This window comes from Canis lupus, chromosome 7 (genome assembly GCF_011100685.1).
Source record: "Canis lupus familiaris isolate Mischka breed German Shepherd chromosome 7, alternate assembly UU_Cfam_GSD_1.0, whole genome shotgun sequence".
NCBI classification, from domain to species: domain Eukaryota; kingdom Metazoa; phylum Chordata; class Mammalia; order Carnivora; family Canidae; genus Canis; species Canis lupus.
In genome coordinates this window covers 42,227,655-42,244,048 of record NC_049228.1, presented here as the reverse complement: position 1 = coordinate 42,244,048, position 16,394 = coordinate 42,227,655, and the positions used below count along the sequence as shown (strand labels likewise).

Sequence of the window (16,394 nt, the reverse complement as noted above, 5' to 3'; positions counted from 1 at the left end):
CAGGCCCTCCTATCCAGTGGCCCAGCCCATGGCGGGGCTGCGCGCCACCATTTTGTGGCCAAGTCTGCCTTTCCCTTCCTTACCCGTGCTCCCACCTGTACCACCCTCAGCTGTTTCTGTGTCTTATTAGACTTGGAGCCTCTCACTACCCACAGCTAAGGTCAGTCTGCAAACCTGCAGATCCCAAACATTTTCTTTCTTTCTTTTTTTAAAGATTTTATTTATTTGTTAATGAGAGGCATACAGAGAGAGAGAGAGGTAGAGACACAGGAAGAGGGAGAAGCAGGCTCCATGCAGGGAGCCCGACGTGGGACTTGATCCCAGGACTCCAGGATCATGCCCTGGGCCAAAGGCAGGCGCTGAACCGCTGAGCCACCCAGGGATCCCCCCAACATGTATTTTTAGGGGGTAGAGATAAAGGAAATTTCTTTTTTCTTTTTTTTTTTTAATTTTTATTTTTTTATGATAGAGAGAGAGAGAGAGAGAGGCAGAGACATAGGCAGAGGGAGAAGCAGGCTCCATGCCCGACGTGGGATTCGATCCTGAAGACGATCGCGCCCTGGGCCAAAGGCAGGCGCTAAACCGCTGCGCCACCCAGGGATCCCGAGATAAAGGAAATTTCTAAAGGAATTTTTATATGTTAAAGTTGACTTTGGGCAGCCCAGGTAGCTCAGCGGTTTAGCACCCACTTCATCCCGGGGTCTGATCCTGGAGACCCGGGATCGAGTCCCACGTTGGGCTCCCTGCATGGAGCCTGCTTCTCCTTCTACTTGTGTCTCTGCCCCTCTCTCTGTGTGTGTGTCTCATGAATAAATAAATAAAATCTTAAAAAAAAAAAAGTTGACTTACAGGATCTGGGGGTCGAGCTAAGATTGCCTTTTGCCCTCAGCAAAGTATGAACATTGAGGCAGTTGAGTCCATAGAGGAATGTCCCTTTGCCTGTTTCAAGGACTTGTCAGTGTGCTTTCCTGGGCTTGTGCTTTGTCCTCAGTTAGTCCTCGTTCCCCCACCATTTTCCAAACCCACCCCCTTCTGTTGTTGCTGCCACAGACTGTGGCTTCAATGCCGTGCCTTGCACACACTGTCCCCTACACCTATGTGCCCTTCTTCATCTTCTCTCTTAGACAACATTCCTGTTTGATCACTTAGGCTTCACCTCCTCTCTGGCATCATTAGATGGGCTTCTCCAGGTAAGTTAAATTTAAGATATTCATCCTAGAGGCATCTGGCCGGCTCATTCCATAGAACATGTGATGTTTGATCTTGGGGTGGTGAGTTCAAGCCCCATGTTGGACGTAGAGCTTACTTGAAACTAAACTAAACTAAAATACTCATCAGTAGCTATTATTTTTTTTAAATATTTTATTTATTTATTCATGACAGAGACAGAGAGGGGCAGAGACACAGGTAGAGGGAGAAGCAGGCTCCATGCAGGGAGCCTGACGTAGGACTCGATCCCGGGTCTCCAGGATCACAGCCTGGGCTGAAGGAAGTGCTAAACCGCTGGGCCACCAGGGCTGCCCCTCACCAGTAGCTATTAAAACCTTTAAGTTCGGGCAAACTGGGTGATCCTGGAGACCTGGAATCGAGTCCCACATTGGGCTCCCTGCATGGAGCCTGTTTCTCCCTCTGGCTGTGTCTCTGCAACAACCCCCCCCCCCCCACCCCCAATGTCTCTCATGAATAAATAGATAAAATCTTTTTTTAAAAAAATCTAATAAATAAATAAAAAAATAAAACCATTAAGTTTGGCACCACTGAAAGTGGGGCAACCAGGCCTGTGTGTCTTCTGGCCCAGTGCAATGGGAGTACATGTCTTGAAAGAATTCTGGTTCTCCTGGAGCCTCCAACCTAACTACTGGTTCACAGGAAGTACAGGGAATAGAGGAATGGGTTAATCACTTGTGGATGCCATCAGCCAGACCCAGTACCTGGGCAATTCTAGTAGCAAAAGACCCAGTTCCATCAACAACTAAATAGCATGAAAAAGGGGGGGGGGGAAGAGGAGCTGTTTGTTTAAAAATGATTTTAAGACACATACCAACCAAATGCAGTGTGTTTGCAATCCAATCCTGAATTGGATTCCGATTTGAACAAAACAATTGTGAAATACATTTTTGACACACCCAGGAAATTTGAACATGGATTGGGTATTTGATGCTATTATGGTATTACTGTTAATTTTGTGCGTTGCATTAAAAAAAAAATTCCTTGTTGGGATGCCTGGGTGGCTCAGTGGTTGAGCATATCTGCCTTTCGCTCAGGGTGTGATTCTGGAGTCCTGGATCGAGTCCCACACTGGGCTCCTTGCATGGAGCCTGCTTTTCCCTCTGCCCATGTCTCTGCCTCTCTCTGTGTCTCTCATGAAAAAATAAATAAAATCTTAAAAAAATATATTCAAAAAATTTCTTGTCTACCAGAGATACATCCTGAAGAGTTTATAGGTATAATGATATTGATGGTGGAAGCTTAATTTAAAATAATCCTGCAGGGGATCCCTGGGTGGCTCAGTGGTTTGGTGCCTGCCTTCAGCCCAGCGCATGATCCTGAAGTCCCAGGATTGAGTCCCACGCTGGGCTCCCTGCATGGAGCCTGCTTCTCCCTCTGCCTCTCTCTCTCTCTCTCTCTCTCTCTCTTTTTAAAGATTTTATTTATTCATTCATGAGAGACACAGAGTGAGAGCGAGAGTGAGAGAGGCAGAGACGCAGGCAGAGGGAGAAGCAAGCTTCATGCAGGGAGCCTGACGTGGAACTCGATATGGGGTCTCCAAGGCAGCATTAAACTGCTGAGCCACCAGGGCTGCCCTTCCTCTGTGTGTGTGTGTGTGTGTCTCATGAATAAATAAATAAATCTTTAAAAAAATCCTGCAGGGGTGCCTGTTTGGCTCAGATCATGATCTTGGGGTCCTGGGGTCGAGCCCTGTGTTGGGCTTCCTGCTCAGCAGGGAGCTTGCTTCTCCCTCTGCCTCTGCTCCCTTGCTGGTCCTGTGCTCTTTCTCTGTAAATAATAAAATAAAAAAAAAGTAAAAAAAAAGTAAAAAAAATATTCCTGCAGGGGAGGAGTATGGTGCCTGATGTGTAAGAAAAGAGGGTCGTTTGACAAAATCAGATGAGCACAATGCTCCCATGTGAAAGTTGGGTGACAGTTACATGAGTGCTCTTAGGATATTTCTCTACTTGGGGCACCTGGGGGGCTCAGTCAGTTAAGCCTCTGACTCTGACCTGACTCAGGTCACCATATAGATATCATGGGATCCAGCCCTCTGTCGGGTCGTACTCAGCAAGGAGTCTGCTTGAGATTCCCTCTCCCTCTCCTTCTGCACCTCCGCCCCCTCATGTTCTCTCCCCCCTCCTAAAATAAATAAAGAAATATTTAAAACAAAGACTATTTTGGGCAGCCTGGGTGGTTCAGCGGTTTAGCACATCTTCAGCCCAGGGTGTGGTCCTGGAGACCCGGTATCGAGTCCCACCTCAGGCTCCCTGCATGGAATCTGCTTCTCCCTCTGCCTGTGTCTTTGCCTCTCTCTCTCTCTGTGTCTCTCATGAATAAATAAATAAAATCTTTAAAAAATATTTCTCTACTTATCAAAATAAATTCCATATAGGTTTCTTCTTGGGGCAGACCCTGTGCCCCTGTCTCCCTCTGGAGACAACGACAAAGATGTGTTCCTGTCCTCAAGAAGTTCCAGGTGATGGGACGCCTGGGTGGCTCAGTGGTTGGGCATCTGCCTTTGGCCCAGGGGTGATCCTGGAGACCCAGGATCAAGTCCCACATCGGGCTCCTTGCATGGGGCCTGTTTCTCCCTCTGCCTGTGTTTCTGCCTCTCTCTCTCTCTCTCTCTCTCTGTGTGTGTGTGTCTCTCATGAATAAATAAATAAAATCTTTTTTTTTTAAATAAATAAAATCTTAAAAAAAAAAAAAAAAAGAAGTTCCAGGTGATGGAGAAGACAGGTGAGAATTCAGGCCCTGTCCATGTTCAGTGATCAGGGCAGGCCTGGGGGGAACTTGGTAGCGACAGGGAGACAGAAAGCTACCTGACCCAATGAGGGGAGTCCTCCTAGATAGAGTACAGCTCAGGTCTGGCCTCTGTAACAAGAAATGACAAAATAGGGCAGCCCGGGTGCTCAGCGGTTTAGTGCCGCCTTTGGCCCAGGGCCTGATCCTGGAGACCTGGGATTGAGTCCCACATCGGGCTTCTGCATGGAGCCTGCTTCTCCCTCTGCCTGTGTCTCTGTCTCTCTGTCTCTCTGTCTCTGTCTCTCTCTCTCTCTGTGTGTCTCTAATGGATAAATAAATAAAATCTTTGGAAAAAAAAAAGATATAACAAAATACAACAGCTCCAAGCAGACATAGTGTGAAGATATGGCTGAAAACTGGCCTGTGTTATGGATGGAGTGCTGCTCTCATCTGTATATGGAAAAACACCTGGCATAAACTTGTGAGATACATATCATCACTGTTCTAGGGAGGAGAAAAATGACGTTCAAACAGGTTAGGTAACCCAAGTTACACAATTAAGAAGAATTTAAGTCAGAGTTTGAACCCAGGACTGGCTGCCTGCAAAAGTGTGTTCTTCCCTTAGCACTAGAGGTTTCTTCTTTCCAGGGACCTGGGGCAAATAGGATGCTCTGGCTTATTGCTGGGCCTAGTGCTTCCCACCAAAAGCTAGGTTGGGCATAGGAGAGCCCGGGGGCTCTCATCCTAGCCAGGCTGGTCCAGACTGTCCCACGCTTGCCCTGAGTCCCACAGCAAAGGTCCCTTCTAGGCGGTTCCAGGCTGGGAATGAGGAAGCAAGAGTGCTTGAGTTCTGGAGGACACCAGCTCCCCCATATCAATCCTTTCTCCTTCTAACCCTCACCCCCCAAAACCTTGAGTTTGCAGTGAAAGTGGATTAATCACTCCTTGGATATAAGTGGATGTGAATATTTATGAAGACTTCCCCACTTTGCCACTTTGACCCTCAATTTAGCTCTGTAAGTCAGTTAGGTAGGGTGCATGTTGGTACTTTGACTCATTAAAGTACACCTAGGTCACCTAAAGTATTCTGCTGTCATCATTTTGCAGTTTTAAGCCCACTCAATGGGGTCACATGGCTTGCTGAAGTTCTCCCAGTCGGGTAGTCTGGGGCCAAGGCTTGAACCCAGGCAGCCCTGAAGCCAGGGGAGTTCCACCTCAGCTGGACAGGGAAGTTGCAGGACCCAGCCTGGAATCAGTTTCCCTTCCCAGCCAGTTTCATGCTCTTCTCCCTGAGAGTGAGTTAGCTGGCAGCTGCACCTGATTCTCATCAGACCACACAGGACAAGCCAGGTAATATTCAATTAGCTAGAAGCTCTTCTCCTAGAATTCTCACTCACCTTAGACTCACCTTAATATATGTATTTTCCTGAAGTGCCTTCCCCCAGGCTCCACACACCATGTTAGCATCTTCCCCCTTCCTAAAAGTGTCATTTGCTTTTTGAACTGCTTTGGGCTTTCTGCCGCTCCACTGAGCATCTCTCATCGGCATCCTTACCCTTTGATAATCCCTCCCCCCTGCCCAGCCCCCTGCAAAATCACTGGTGGGGGAGTGAGAGGACCATGACCCATGGGAGGCCTTGATGGAGAGATGACTCTAGGAAGGAAGAAGTGGGCCTGGGGGAAGAACCCACAGGCTCCTTAGAGGTGAGATGTGCAGATTCACAGGCAGATGAAGTAGATTCTGGGTGTGGCTGGGTGTGATCTGGGCTTTAATTTACTGTGGGTAATGAAATTTTCCGGACCTCCCCCTGGTTCTCCAGGTGAGCACATGATTCTCAGGTGGTTTTTTTTAATTGTGGTAAAATATGCATAACATAAAACTTATCATTTTAGCCACTTTTTTTTTTCTGATCAATATGTCTATCTTTATGCCAGTACCACATTGTTTTGATTATCCTAGCCCTGTAGTAAAATTTGAAATTGGGAAGTGCGAGTCTTGACGTTCTTTTTTACTTATGGGACTCCTGGGTGGCTCAGCGGTTAAGCCTCTGCCTTCCGCCCAGGGTGTGATCCTGGAGTCCCCAGATAGAGTCCCACATTGGGCTCCCTGCATGGAGCCTGCTTCTCCCTCTGCCTGTGTCTCTGCCTCTCTGTGTCTCTCATGAATAAATAAAATCTTTAGGGAGAAGCCAGCTCCAGTGTGAAAGTGGATTGCACAGTGATTTTTTGTTTCTCAATGACAAAACCCATTTAGGTCCTAGGCGGTTTGGAGTTTCAGGCTTCTTTTCAGATGGGTGGAGTAACCTGGAATCGGGAGGGTTGGTGGAGAGCCAACAGCGTCTCGCCGTGGTGGGGCTGGTAGGCTGTGTGTAGGGGTGAGGCGTGAGGCTTCTGGTTTTTGCTCTAGGTCTTATTTCTCTTCTCCCTCCCTCCCTTCCTTCCTAGATTTTGTTCATGAGAGACACGCACACACAGAGAAAGTCAGAGACACAGGCAGAGGGAGAAGCAGGCTCCAGGCAGAGAGCCCGACGCGGGACTCGCTGAGCCACCCAGGCTGCCCATCTTATCTTACTTCTTGAACGCACTTTCTGTACGTTGCCTCATGGTCTCATCTTTGTTGAACAGACAAGGAAAGACAGTTAACGAAGGATCAGAGTTCAGTGGTTTGCCTAAATTTGAGGACTTGGCCAAGTAGGACTTGATAAAGCTGGTCCTACTGGTATTTCACTAACAAGCCGCTGGGCTGCACCGGAAGCTAAAGATATTGAGAATGTGGTAAAGGCGACAGCTGGGCGCTGGAGCAGGCGTCCCACTTCCCGGCCTCCCAGACCCGCTCGCACCGCCCGGGGCGTGGCCCTCCCATTGGCTGTCCGGTACAGGGCCCCATGCTCACACGAGGAGAGGCAGCCAATCAGTGCGGGTCGTCTCCGCCCAGCCGGCCCGCGCTAGATCGCGTCGTCTTGTCCCTCCCGCGGCATGCCGGGAATTGTAGTCGGATGAGAACTTTCTGCCTGGAGGGACGGGAGATCCGGAACTACCGGACCCAGAGGGCCGCGCGCCGAGGGGAGCTGCTTTCAGGAGTTCCCCGCCAACACCCGACCTAGAGCCGACTTCCAGGAGCAGGTGAGAGAGGTAGCGGGTGAGCTGGGCTAGGCCGGGGCCGCGGTGGGAGGCTCGGCCTCGCCGCGGTGGCAGTGCCGGGGCGGGGGGTGGGGGGTGGCGGTGTGTGGGGTCACAGGTGGGTCCGACCGGCTGGTCCTCCGGCTGCGTGCACCTGCAGCGTCCCCGGCCGCCCGTGCCGTTCCGAGTCTGGCCGTGCGGACCCCGCGCCGCCTGTGAGGCTCCGGACACCCAATCCCCGCGCCCACAGGGATACCTTGTGTCCCTGACCCCCGGGGTTCCGGTGCAGTTCTCGTCTTGGAGGTATCTTCGAGCCTGCCAGCCCTTTCCCCGCCTACGAGGGAGACCCGGGTGCCAGATTTGTCGCCGCACTCCCCACGTACCTTCCCTGCCTCCCAGAGCATCAGTTGGCCCCTCCGTAAGGTAGGGTGCTTTCAGGCTCCTTCCAGGCCCTAGTCCTCGGATGCAGTCGTCTGCAGTCTTACAGCTGCTCTCCAGGACTTGAGGGGAGAAGCCAAGACAGTAGCAATTCCAGAGGCTCCCTTCAGGACTTGAAGTTAGGTGGCATTAAGTTATTTTAAGTGCGCACTTGTGTTAAGCGCGACCAGTGGACTTTCAGTCAGTCAGCCATGCTTTTTGTAACTTGGGTTTCCTTCTTTTTGGAGATGTCTGCATGCTCAGCTCAGAAGAGAGCAGGGGGCATTCCAGGGCCCAGAGGCAAAAGGGTGGTGGGGGTGACCTGGGGAGCCACCACCGTGCATTTGCCTTTGGTGCTTGCCCCTGCAGGGAGTGCTCGGTGCCCCCTCCCTATGTCACCCCCGTGATGCCCCTGTCCCGCTGGCTGAGATCTGTGGGGGTCTTCTTGCTGCCAGCCTCTTGCTGGGCGCCCCGGGAAAGGTGGCTGGGTCTCCACCGGCGGCCCTCCCTGGTGCACGGGTTCCCAGTCCTGGGGGCCTGGCACAGTGCCCGCTGCTGGTGCCAAACGTGGACAGAGGAGCCTCGGTGAGTGCAGTCGGGGTGAAGGGCTTTGGGGAGGGGAACAGCTGCTCGGGTTTCTGACTTGGCCTTCCTCTCCTCAGAGCACTTTACTCCTCCCTCAGAATGAATGGAGACCAGAAATTGGACGCTTATGCCCAAGCAAGGCAGGATTTCATCCAGCACTTCCCCCAGATTGTCAAGATACTGACTGAGGATGGCATGGGCCACCCGGAGACAGGAGACGCCATTGCCCGGCTCAAGGAGGTGAAGGATTAGTGACTTCAGAGAGTAGATCTTTAGTTCATTCTGTATGTGTGTAGGATTCAGCTGTGGCTTTTGGGAGACCTTTGACACAGCGGATGGGGGTGGGGCAGGCTTTTACCTGAGTGACTCTGGATCTCTGGAGCAGGCAAGGCCTGGGCAGGTATACTTATTCAGCCCATCAATCCTGCCTCATGGTTCAGGTGGGCCATCTGGACTGCTTTATATAAGGTGGAGGCCCTTGGGGATGAAGGCCTAGGTCTTTGATTTTGTTGAGAAAGGGAATTACCTGTCCGGAAGTCATAAGGTGCTACTTTGTCAGAGACCTTGGGAGGAAGGCAGCCTGAGGCACTTTAGGAGGACCCAGGGATCATCAGGAAGCTCTGCTCCAGGGGTTTGCTGGGTGGTACAGTCAGTTCAGCTTCTGGCTCTTGGTTTCGGCTCAGGTCATGACCTCATGGGTCAGGAGATCAAGCCCCATGATGGCCTCTGCGCTCTGCCCTCAGCGGGAGTCTGCTTAAGACTTTGTCTCCTCCCTTTGCCCCACTCCCAAAACAAATAAATAAATTTAAAAAAAAATAATAAAAAAAGAACGAAAGAAAAGAAACCTTTGTTCCAGGGCAGGAAATCTGGCCAGGATATTTGAATTGCCTGATTTTTTTCTTTCTTGGGGGATATCTAGTAATTCTTTTATAAATACTGTCTTGTTTGTCTGAGGATAACCAAGGAAAGGGTTTGCCTACACTGGGGTAGCAGTTGAAGGTTTACCCAGTACATTAGAGCTGGTGGACAGCAGGGCAGCAGAAGGCAAAAAAAGTGCTGCCAGCAGGAGGAGATGGCACTGGAGGAGCCCTCTTCTGGCCAATTTCAAGGCCTTGTCTGTCTTTATTTATTTATTTTTTAAAAAGATTTATTTATTCATTCATTCATTCATGAGAGACACGGGGAGAGAGAGAGGGGGGCAGAGACACAGGCAGAGGGAGAAGCAGGCTCCATGCAGAGAGCCCAATGTGGGACTCATCCCAGGACTCCAGGATCATGCCCTGGGCGGAAGGGAGGTGCTCAACCTTTGAGCCACCCAGGTATCCCAAGGGCCTTGTCTTTAATACTGTGAGAGAGGCTTTTCATTTGCAGATAGTTTGAACTGTGTTTAGGAGGAGGCGGCTGGGAAGTCTAGGAGAGGGGGATGGGGCTGAAACCTGGGAAGGAGAGACCTGGACGTACCAGCCATTCCCAGGCATGTACAGAGTTTTCCCTGGGTTCAAGCCCTGTTGTGGGCCTGGGAACAAATTTTAATGTGCAGAAGCCTTTAAATTTACCTAGGAATGGGGGTACCTGGCTGGCTCAGTCAGCAGAGCGTGTGTCTCTTGATTGCAGGGTCATGAGTTCAAGCCCCACACTGGGTGTGGAACCTGCTTAAAGGAAAAGAAAAAAAAATGTACTGGGGAAGACAACGAGGAGAGAGCCTGGAGATAGGGGCACTCTTCCAACAGCACTCCAGGACTTGGGGGAAGAAGCCAAGCAATTCCAGAGAGGCTCCTGCAGGAAGAGTGGGATTTGAGGAAGTTAGCATAATGTCAAGGTTAGAGGTGGGAGAGGGCAGATACCCTGCAGACCCTGATGCCCTGTCCCTCTTCCTTTGCCCTCAGGTCTTGGAGTACAATGCTGTTGGAGGCAAGTACCAGCGGGGTTTGACAGTGCTGATAGCATTTCAGGAGCTGGTGGAGCCCAGGAAGCAGGATGCTGCTAGTCTGCGGCGGGCCCTGACTGTGGGCTGGTGTGTGGAGCTGGTAAGGGAGATGGGGGAAAGGCAGGAGAAGCAGAGGTTTTTACCAGGGTCATGGGTCCTGTGGGGAGGGGAGAGAGGAGCTTGAAACTGACTTCTCCATGTCTTTCTGCCAAGATTAGATAATGATTTACTCTAAGGGTTAACAAATGTGGGGAACTTCTTTGACAGGAGGTATGTACTTAATCTATAAACTAAGCTAGGTGTGGGCCAGGACCTTGGAGCTGGGCATGAAGGTGTCAGCTCTTTCCTCCGAGCAGATGGGAACCGTCAGAGTGACCTAACTCTTCCAGAGAATTATTCTAAAGCAGAGATTGAAAACTTGCAGCCCACCGATAGTTTTTGAAAATTAAGTACCCTAAATTCAAGAAAGGAGAGATGTTATATAAAAACCCAGATTTCGGGATCCCTGGGTGGCGCAGCGGTTTGGCGCCTGCCTTTGGCCCAGGGCGCGATCCTGGAGACCCGGGATCGAATCCCACATCGGGCTCCCGGTGCATGGAGCCTGCTTCTCCCTCTGCCTGTGTCTCTGCCTCTCTCTCTCTCACTGTGTGCCTATCATAAATAAAAAAAAAAAAAAAAAAAAAAAAACCCAGATTTCTAGGGGCATCTGGTTGGCTCAGTCGATGAAGTGTCTGCCTTCGGCTCAGGTCGAGTCCTGTGTCAGGCTCCCTTCTCAGTGGGCAGCCTGCTTCTCCCTCTCTCTCTCTGTCGCTTCCCCTGCTTGTGCTCTCTTTCTCTTTCTCTCTCTGTCTCTCTCTCAAATAAATAAGTAAAATCTTAAAAAAAAAAAACCCCTCAGATTTCTAACATCACATGGAAAATTGCTAGATCTGCGTCTGGGATCCCACATAACAACGGGCTGACGTTGAATCATAGCCACTTCACAGAGTCAGGGCACACGCGCTCTTGTGCGGTTCTGTCTCTCTGCTTTGTGCCAATCCCCGTGTGTCCTTGTCTTCTATACCCAGCTCATTTGCCCCTTAAAGGGGTATGGTTTCCTGGCCTAGCCCAGAAGCTTCCTTAGTGACAAGGAGACTGGATTCTAGAAGGGGAGGGTGGCAGAGCTCATAAGGGAAGACACTCAGGACCTGGCCTGTGGAAAGGAACAACTGCCTCCAGGGAGAATGTTACGTGCTCAGGGTCAGCCATGCTGCATTCTGCATAGGGCAGTGTGGGTGGAGCTGTCTGGCCTGTGGGTGTTGGGAATTCCAGTCTGGAGCTCATAAGTGAAAATGGGGGTGGAGAAGGGGTATTTGTCTCCAAGGAGGTAAAGGGACAGGCCCCTGGGTGACAGAGGAGCCAGGCAAGGCCAGAAGGCTGGAGCATCAGGGCAAAGCAGAGGAGCAGAGCTATGGGACCAGGGCAGGTCACCTGGTAGGATGAATGGTCCTGAGTTAACAGCTACACCCTAGGTTCACCTGGGAGAGTCCCAGGTTTTTTTTTTAAACATGGCTGTAATGCTGTCATTTCCCCTAAGATCCCTTTTGACCTGTCCACCATTGTTTGTACTTGGGTGATATTTGTTACAATTTCTGGTTTTATCTTTCTCCTGCGTCAGGTCCTTCAACCTCTTGTCTATTTCAGCATTAACTGCTTAAGAATAAGGACATTTGCCTGTATAACCACAATGCCATTGTCACATCTGTCTTAGTTCATTTGGGCTGGGCTTCTACAACAAAATACCTCACACTAGGTAGTTATAAAGAACAGAAATTTATTTCATAGAGTTCTGGAAGCTGGAAGTTGAAAATTGAGGCACCAGCATGGGGAGGGGGGGTTCTTTGGGCTCAGCGGCACCCTCCTGCCACAGTGCCTTGTGGTATAAGGAGCCAGGCAGCTCTAGAGCCTCCCGTCAGGAGGGCTCCATCTCTGAGCGCTTCCAGAGGCCCCCCCACCCCCTAATACCGTCATCTTTGACCGTTAGGATTTCAACATACGCATTTGCGGGGAACACATTCAGACCATGGCAACATCCCAAGATACTTAACCCTGATAAAGGAATATTATCTAATGTATATTCCATATTTAAATATTCCTTATTCTCCCCGGAGAGTCCATTCTAAGTTGGTTTTGTTTAAACATTTAGGGTCCAGTCAAGAGTAATGAACTGTATTTGGTAGGTCTTTAATCTTTAGAATAGCCCTTCCACCATAACCAATAATTGGGATAGATTTCTCACTTACTTGATCTGGGGTGGGACTCTGGCACTGATATTATTTTTATTTTTTTTTAAGTTCCCCTAATAAATAGAAGGTACTTTTGGGTTAAGAACCACTGCTGTGGGGCAGACGAGACTGAGGGGAGCCACGGAATGAACGCCCTTTGGAGACTGTCTTGTTGAGTGGTGCTGGTTGAAACCAGGTGGGAGAGGCACTGGACCAGTGGCATTCGTGGAACCAGGTCACTCCCAGTAAACACTCTATAAATGAAACACATGCCTCCAGTGTGGAAAGCCCAGACCCTGCCCCAGGGTGTGGTCAGAGGTAAAGCTGCAGATGGGTGCCTCCTTCCCCGAGGATTCACTTGGAACAGGAGCAAGGGCTACCATCGTCCTTTCTACGCTCTGCATGCCAGAGCCAATGGGCAGTGTTACATGTTTTAAGCAAGGGCAGACCTATTCGCGCACACCCAGAGATCAGGATACAATGAAGATTTAAAACCATGTCCTGAAAAGCTGTTTTTAAAGGCTCGAATGTGTAGCCTGAATGCAAGACGAATCATGGGGTACATGACAGTGTTTCATGATTTATGAGACAAGTGTTTATGACACATGAGCTCTGGAACTAGCACTGTGCAAGGCTCTGGGAGTGCCAGTTGGGCAAACACACTGTCCTGGCCTCCAAGGATGGGACAGCCTGGTGGGAGCCAGCACATTCCTGGGACTTTTAGGTAGGCTAGCACTTAGAAGAGAAGCCCTTTGCTGATGTTGGCATGGTTAAATGTTTAAGACCTAAGGGTGACAGCTACTGAGTCAGACTGCAGTTCTGTCCTATTAGACCTGCACTGCTAAATGAGCCCCCCAAGGTGGGGCTTTGTCCTGGGCACTGGTGCATGTAAGCAGAGGGCCTGGAGGCGACATGGGAAGTCACAGTGCATGAAGAAATCTTAACCTTGGGATCCCTGGGTGGCGCAGCGGTTTGGCGCCTGCCTTTGGCCCAGGGCACGATCCTGGAGACCCGGGATTGAATCCCACATCGGGCTCCCGGTGCATGGAGCCTGCTTCTCCCTCTGCCTGTGTCTCTGCCTCTCTCTCTCTCACTGTGTGCCTATCATAAATAAAAAAAAAAAAAAAAAAAAAAAAAAATCTTAACCTTAAGCATTCACTATAGTTTTTGGCAAAAGAAGAGTATGGGATGTAATGCTTCATCACTTCCCCCATACCAGGATCATTAGGGCTGCTTGTGTGGACATGTCTGAGACCTGCTGGAGTCTCTTACTCTGGAAACAAAAGTTTTGATCTCATGTTATATTGGGAAGTCTGAACCAATGAGGTCACATAATTTCCCATAGTGTTTGGCACAGGATAGAAATCCCGGGTCTCCCCATCCTCAACTTCCTTCCTAGCTCAGTGGTTATCAATAGCTGCAGCTCTGTTGCTGGTGGAGGGAGCATTAGTAAGGATTCATGAGGGGCTTATTCCACTCTTCCTTCTCCTAGCTCCAGGCTTTCTTCCTGGTGTCAGATGACATCATGGACTCGTCCCTCACCCGACGGGGGCAGATCTGTTGGTATCAGAAGGTATAGTGTGTAAGAGGGTGGTGGTGGGCATGGGAATAGGCCACAGAGCAGTGGTGGCAGAGGGCATCCCGAGGGTTCAGAATGGCCAGAATGACTGCTTGTGTTCTCTGTGTTGTGTCCCTGACAGCCAGGCATAGGCTTGGATGCCATCAATGACGCTTTGCTTCTGGAAGCATGTATCTACCGCCTGCTGAAGGTCTACTGCCGGGAGCAGCCCTATTACCTGAACCTGATTGAGCTTTTCCTCCAGGTGTGTTGCAGGCCAGCCCAGGGCCAGAGCCCGTCCATGCCCGGTTTGGCCTCTGTGGTTCAGGGCATGGGAGTCAGCTACAGTGGCCTGGAAAGGAACAAAGGTGTTGGGTGTCAGGCAGATTGGTGGCAGAAAGGACTTTTACTCCTCTTTGTGAGTGGAAGAAGGGGTGAGGAAGCCCTGTGTGCCTACGGGCCTTGGGATTTGGGGTCCTCTGCCTCTTGCTGCCTTTCTCTCTGCTCATGGTGTGGGTTTCCCAGCCCTGGATGAAGCCCAGCTGACGGGCCACCCTCCTCCTCCTCAGAGTTCCTACCAGACTGAGATTGGACAGACCCTGGACCTCATCACCGCCCCCCAGGGCAGCGTGGATCTCAGCAGGTTCACTGAGAAGAGGTGAGGGACGGGGGATGGTGCCCACACGGTGAGGGGGACTGGTGCTGGGCCCTGCCTTCCTGAGGACTCTGCCTTCCCCCTCCTCAGGTACAAGTCTATTGTCAAGTATAAGACGGCCTTCTACTCATTCTACCTTCCTGTGGCCGCTGCCATGTATATGGTGAGTGTGCCCACTGCCCCTTGCTGCCCACGGACCGGGCTTTTGGACCATGGGCACCCAGCAGGCAGCTTTGGACAGGGGGCCCCCACTGAATGGCTACGTGACCCTGAGCCAGTTGTCTCAGTGTCTCCTCACCTGTCCAATGACCGAGTTCCCACCTCAGGACTTCTGCAAAGATGAAGGGAGGCAGGGAATAGGAAGGAAAGTGGTTGGTACGATTCGGAAGAGCACCGACTGCTGCATCCATGTCTGGATAGGGTTGGGGGGGTTCACACTGAGAGGTAGACCAGGTCCAGACAGGCAGTGGGATTCCCTGGCCGCCTCAACCTCACTGTTCCACGTTCTGCTTTCATCCGGAAAGACACCGAGGAGGATGAGGGGCCATGGATTGGGGCCTGGCCGTCCGCAGGCCCCCAGGGCTCATCTGTGTCTGTTGGCATGCACCAAGGGCTAGAGGTTGGCCCACTGAGACATCCTGGGACCAGGAAGCCAGGGATGTCTGAAAGAAGAGGGCAGAGGATCTGGGGGCTGCTTTGGGGCCCCCTAGGAGATGCAGCAAGGAAAGTGGAGGCACCCCTGGCGTTTGATCTAGTGATCCTTTCTTCACTGTAGGCAGGCATCGATGGGGAGAAAGAGCATGCCAATGCTAAGAAGATCCTGCTGGAGATGGGGGAGTTCTTTCAGATTCAGGTAGGAGGGCACTGGTGGGGAGCAGGCCACTGCCAGCCTAGTGCCCTGCGTGGAGTGTCTTCATTGGTCCTCCTCTGCCCTCTGCCCAGGATGATTTCCTGGATCTCTTTGGGGACCCCAGTGTGACGGGCAAGATTGGCACAGACATTCAGGACAACAAGTGCAGCTGGCTGGTGGTTCAGTGTCTGCAGCAGGCATCTCCAGAGCAGCGCAAAGTCCTTCAGGTGCTTGGGAGGCCATGGATCCTGGAGCTCCCAGGAAAGGGGGCATATAAGGATTCTCAAAGGGGCTTGGCAGCATCAGCAGACATTTTTTTGTCATAACTTGGTGGGCGTGTGCACGGGCTGCAGGTATCTCTAGCGGGTAGAGGCCAGGAAAGCCGCCAGACATCCTCCAATGCACAGCAGAGCTTCCCCACAATTAGCCAGCCCCAGCCTCGGCCTCGGCCTCGGCAGTGCTGGTGTAGAGGAAACTGGCCTGAACTAGTGCAGCAGGAGAGGGAGGTTCAAAGACCCGGGAAATCGGGAAATGGGAGGCTGGAATAGATAGAGGAGGGGCGTGCCAGATGCCCTGATAGCAGGAGAAGGCTAAGCCAGTTTCCCTGCCTCCAACCCCTTCCAGGAGAATTATGGGCAGAAGGAGGCGGAGAAGGTGGCCCGAGTGAAGGCGCTGTACGAGGAGCTGAACCTGCCGGCTGTTTTCACGCAGTATGAGGAAGACAGCTATAGCCGCCTCATGAGCCTCATTGAGCGGTGCGCCTCACCCCTGCCCCCAGCCATCTTTCTGGGGCTGGCGCACAACATCTACAAGAGGAAAAAGTGACCTAGAGACGGCGAGGGTGGGGCGGGGCGGCTCTCAATAAATTGTCCAATCTTCTCGTGCGTCTGTGCCTGCTTGTAATGGTCTGGGGCACAGCTGTGTCCCCAGTAGGCAGGGTTTGGGGAGAGTGGTGCCGGCCTGCGCCGCAGCTCAGTTGGGAGAAGTCAGGGTTAGTAGGGGTGGCCGGGACCAGGGTCTTGCCTTCAGGACCCTTGGGACCTAGAGCTTAAGACTAAAGC

At 51.4% G+C, this 16,394-nt stretch overlaps 1 protein-coding gene across 8 annotated transcripts; it reads left to right on the top strand.

The window, feature by feature from the left end:
- Window positions 1-6,927: 6,927 nt before the first annotated feature.
- FDPS (farnesyl diphosphate synthase) lies at window positions 6,928-16,217 on the top strand. Of its 8 annotated transcripts, none has more exons than XM_038543103.1 (12): window positions 6,938-7,080; window positions 7,367-7,500; window positions 7,864-8,079; window positions 8,157-8,319; window positions 9,966-10,106; window positions 13,763-13,843; window positions 13,971-14,093; window positions 14,398-14,486; window positions 14,574-14,646; window positions 15,259-15,336; window positions 15,426-15,560; window positions 15,958-16,217. In XM_038543103.1, the coding sequence occupies exons 3-12, from the start codon at window positions 7,901-7,903 to the stop codon at window positions 16,156-16,158; spliced, it is 1,263 nt and encodes a 420-aa protein (XP_038399031.1). In that variant the 5' UTR covers window positions 6,938-7,080; window positions 7,367-7,500; window positions 7,864-7,900; the 3' UTR covers window positions 16,159-16,217. The 8 variants fall into 8 exon arrangements, with proteins under 8 accessions (XP_038399036.1, XP_038399034.1, XP_038399031.1 ...); XM_038543102.1 differs by having other exon boundaries at window positions 6,977-7,080; window positions 7,328-7,500; XM_038543104.1 differs by lacking the exon at window positions 6,938-7,080 and having other exon boundaries at window positions 7,203-7,500; window positions 8,178-8,319.
- The last annotated feature ends 177 nt before the right edge of the window (window positions 16,218-16,394 follow it).